At 54.8% G+C, this 4,230-nt stretch overlaps 2 protein-coding genes across 2 annotated transcripts; both read right to left on the bottom strand.

Annotated features, from left to right (window-relative positions):
* Positions 1–360: 360 nt before the first annotated feature.
* On the bottom strand, positions 361–1,095 carry LOC119432462 (uncharacterized). Its single transcript, XM_037699625.1, has one exon. The coding sequence runs from the start codon at positions 1,093–1,095 to the stop codon at positions 361–363; it is 735 nt and encodes a 244-aa protein (XP_037555553.1).
* A 362-nt stretch (positions 1,096–1,457) lies between these two features.
* Positions 1,458–2,654, bottom strand: LOC119432461 (uncharacterized). Its single transcript, XM_037699624.1, has 2 exons — positions 2,268–2,654; positions 1,458–1,856 (listed from the first exon to the last, which is right to left on the bottom strand). Exons 1-2 carry the CDS (start codon positions 2,652–2,654, stop codon positions 1,458–1,460), a joined length of 786 nt encoding a protein of 261 aa, XP_037555552.1.
* Between the last annotated feature and the right edge of the window lie 1,576 nt (positions 2,655–4,230).

Here is a 4,230-nt window from a genome sequence, read left to right as displayed (position 1 = left end):
CCGTGAGCTAAGTGTACAACCCCCGACGACTCCCATACTTATAAATCACGTAATAATGCGACATGGGACAAACAGTCTAAGCAAAACGACAGCATGAGCAGAGACTTGCTGTCCCGATCCGCCCCGGACTCATGAACGAGAGGGGAGCCGAGGAACCTTTCGTCCCAGAGACGACACGCAGCGTGCTGGTCGTGAACGATGACTGACTCCGAGTACCTGTGCTCGTTGGTGCTTATTTGTTGCGGTGAGCCAATGTTGCCCACCGAGCTTGGCGGGCCACTTAACCTGACGGGCTAACGAAGAATATGACCGGCGTGACGTCACATGATCGTCACACCCCATTACCCCCAATTTGCTTCCTCACACAAACATACACAAAAAATCGCCTCTGTCCGTCAGGCGGCCTCCGCTGTCGAGTACTCCGCCTGGGCACAGGTGGCGACGATCCGGGTGTGGCAACGCCGGGTGCTGCCTTAGGCAGTCTCGCTGCGTCCAGAGGGTTCGCAGTGACCGGCCTTGATAGTGGCCCAACGTGCGCCGCACAACTGGCGACGCTTCGCTGGCAGCGGCCGCTCTTATCGTTGGTCCCCCAGCGGGCTGGATTTCTGAAGTGGCACCCGAGGTTGAAAACTGGGTCACGAGACAAGGCCGAACTTGGTCGGCGTGCCGGTGCCACGTGTATCCGTCTGGCATGCGGAAGAGCAGCGATGAGGCACTGGCAGGAGATGGCACCTGTCCGGCAGACCAGGGTGGACGAGGACGGAAATGTCTGGCGAAGACCGGAGCTCCCGACTCCGGCAAAGGCCCGGAAGGGCACCCTCGGTTTGCGGCCAGGTTAAGCTTCAGCTGTTTCAGGAGCGCTGTGGACCGGAGGTCCCAATGCAAGACGTCCAAGGGTGTCTTGACAATCCGGCCCAACAGGAGCTCCCAGGGGGCACGTCCAGTGACATCATAGGGCGTGCTCCGATAATGAAACAGTACCCGGGAAACCTGCTTCCGGAAATCTTCAGCCTTACTCTTCTTATGCTTGTCTTTGATTGTTTGCACCACCTGCTCGGCTACACCATTTGAAGCAGGGTGATACGGCGGAACCATCATCCGGCGGATTCCGTTCTTCGTCAGCCAGGCCAGGTACTCTGTGCTGGCGAAAGCGGGGCCATTGTCGGACACGATGACGTCCGGAAAACCCTGGGCAGACTAAGGCCTTTCGCAGCGCCGCAACGGTCGCGCCTGCTGAAGGCGCGGTAATAGGTAGGACCTCCACCCACCTCGAAAAGGCGTCTACCACTACCAGGAAGTAGTGGCCCTGAAGGGGCTCCCAAAATCAACATGCAAGCGGACCAGGGTCTCTGTGGGAACGGCTACGGGGTGATCTCCACATGACGTGAGGCCCGCTGGTGCTCCTGGCTGACTTGGCAGCTCTGCACCATGTGAGCGATGTCCTGATCAAGGCCAGGTCACCAAACGTGGGGCCGGGCCTCCATCTTTGTCTTTTCCACACCAGGATGACCCGCGTGCAGCAACTGAAGGACCCTGGACCGGATACTTTGTGGGATCACCACCCTGGAACCCCACAGTAGGCAGTCCTGCTGCAGGTACAACTCAGCAGCCTTGTGGCTGTAATCCTGCTGCACCAACTCCTCCCCTGAGGACATCCCCTTGACCACCCGGGACAGGACTGGGTCATGGCTGGTCGCCTGTGACACTGCAGATCTGGAGAGTACCTCCGGGTACGCGTGCTCCAGCATGAACAGTTCAGCAGGCTCTGGAGCAGTAGCAGGCACCTCCGGCAGGGGCAGGAGGCTCAGGGCATCAGCAGGTCGCAGATTCTTTCCTGGACGGTACCCAGCCGGTAGCTGTAGGCCGCAAGCCTCAAGGCCTAGCATACCACTCGAGGTGATGCCTGCATGGGAACAGCCTTGTCCGGCCCCAGCCGCGGCTTGTGGTCCGTGACCGCCTCAAATTTCCTGCGCCCAGGCACTGGTGAAAGCTCTCGACACCGAACATGAGGGCCAGGCCTTCCTTATCCAGCTGGCTGTAACGTTGCTCTGCAGAATGAAGCCGGCGGGAAGCAAACTACACAGGGCGTTCCTGGCCATCCTTGTCACGGTGTACCAGGACGGCTCCCATGCCGTACGGTGACGCATCTACTGTAAGGATGATAGGCTTGTCCTGATCGAAGTGTACCAGCACTGGAGTCTTGGTGATTAACTCCTTGCTGCACTGGAATCCCACGTCCTGCTCCTTCTTCCAAGCCCACTGCTGACCATCACGAAGCAGAAGATTGAGGGCTGTAGATGTGCTGGCAGGTTCGGCAGGAAACTCCTGTAGAACTTGATGAGGCCGAGGTAGCTCTTAAGCTCCTTGTTGTGGGGCTTTGGCACCTTGACTATAGCATCAACCTTGCGGGGGGCCGGGGACAGGCCGGCCTGGGACATGACCTGTCCCAGGTACTCAACACTGGGGGACTGGAAAACGAACATTTCCAGCTTGAGCTTGAGACCGGCGTCCTGCAATCGTGCCAGGACGTTGTGCAGGTTCTGCAGCTGGTCCCCGTCGTAGGTGCCGGTAACCAGGATGTCGTCCAAATACACCGCTTCGACGGTCAGAATATACGGTGGCACAGACGACGAAACAAGGCCTGTGGGCCACATGTAGAAGATTGGCGGGTTCTCGTCCACGACGTGGAGCCTGGTCGCCGAAGGACCCGAGCCTTTTGCCGCACGTCCGCATCGCGAACCATTGCGACGGCTACACTGACCGCGGGTTTGTGTCGAACCTGGGCTTGATCCAGGCGGCTGCTGTCCAATTTTCGTCCTCCCCCCTCAGCAAACCCTAGCAAAGCTTGGGTTTGCACCCAAGCTTTGTATAGGCAAGACAGGGAGAGCGATTAGCATTAGTTGCGTATTCTTTGCATAAGTTTGCATGGCTGGTGTGTTTCCAGCTAATTTGATTCATATGCAAGACTAAACGTGTTTGCTATTGATTAAGACAGACAGGGCCGCGGGCTTTAGAGTAATGTCGTTGTCTCAGCCAGTTGATGTCTGAGCGTTAGAATGCACCCAACATTGGGTGCATTCAACATTGGGAGGCAGATAGTTGGCGCTATTTGCCTCCGCTCACCCTCCTCTCTTCCTTATACCATTCACTGTATTTTCTTTTTCCCCTTTCTCTCCCTTCCCGTTAGCGCTGAGCCGTCTGCCTTCAAGGGCTGCAGAAGATAGCGCCAACGTTTCAGTTCTTCATACAGAACCACTTCTCTTTCTCTCTCTCTCCATCAAAATATAAAAAAACGAAATTATTGAATGTATCGCTATGTATCGCCGTTTACAGAATTGGGACAATACAATATTGTCCCAATTCTGTAAACGGCTCTAATAATACCTCTAAAGCGGGAAAAATTTATGTATTTTTTCGAGGAAACGCGTCGCGCTCTTCAGACCGAGAACACGTCCTAACGAGAGACCTTACATTACATAAAATAGACATCACACGTACGCCTAGAAATCAAACGCGCGCCTCCATACTCTCACTATTCCTAAGCTACTGTTATTGTCCGAGAGCCGACACGCTGTACCGTAGCTCACTTTTTCCTAACATACTTGCACATCGAAGGGGGGGGGGGGGGGCACTGTCCGCAGAAACTCTTTGACGCCGACTTGGAGCAATGGGTATGTGCTACTCAGTCTGTCCTGGTCTTCAATGAATCTCGTCGATGCCAACTTGTGTACCTGGGTATACGTGCCAGTAGGTGTGTTGCCCTCTTCAATGAACGTATTTGACACCACCTGGGTAACTGTCTGTGTGCCACTGACAATGGGCCGCTCTATAATCTCGAAAAATAGCACTTAAGGGGGCCCTGAACCACCCCTAGGGCTTGGTGAAATAACTCAGTCCGAGGGTAGCATACGCTGCTGTGAACATCTCAGCCAAGTTTTGCTGCCTACGCAGTGCATCGAGCTCGCAAGATTTATGCTGATCGTTGCCGAAAATCTACGATAAGCATCATTCTGGCTTGGGCAAGACATCGCACCGAGCCATCCTTTGAAAAACATTTCTCTTTCTTAAGGCTATTATACAAGACTGAATAAAAAAAACTATAACTTCACTACCATGTCGTGATGATAACTGGAGTACAAATCCGCCCTCATGCGTCACAGAAGACTCGCTGCTGCTTTCGCCACCGGAACCTTCAGTTCTCTCCTGGAAATCTTATTCTTCTGCGGACTA

Source organism: Dermacentor silvarum, chromosome 11 (genome assembly GCF_013339745.2).
Source record: "Dermacentor silvarum isolate Dsil-2018 chromosome 11, BIME_Dsil_1.4, whole genome shotgun sequence".
NCBI classification, from domain to species: Eukaryota; Metazoa; Arthropoda; class Arachnida; order Ixodida; family Ixodidae; genus Dermacentor; species Dermacentor silvarum.
Note: the sequence above shows the minus strand (reverse complement) of the source record. Positions and strands in the feature narration are given on the sequence as shown.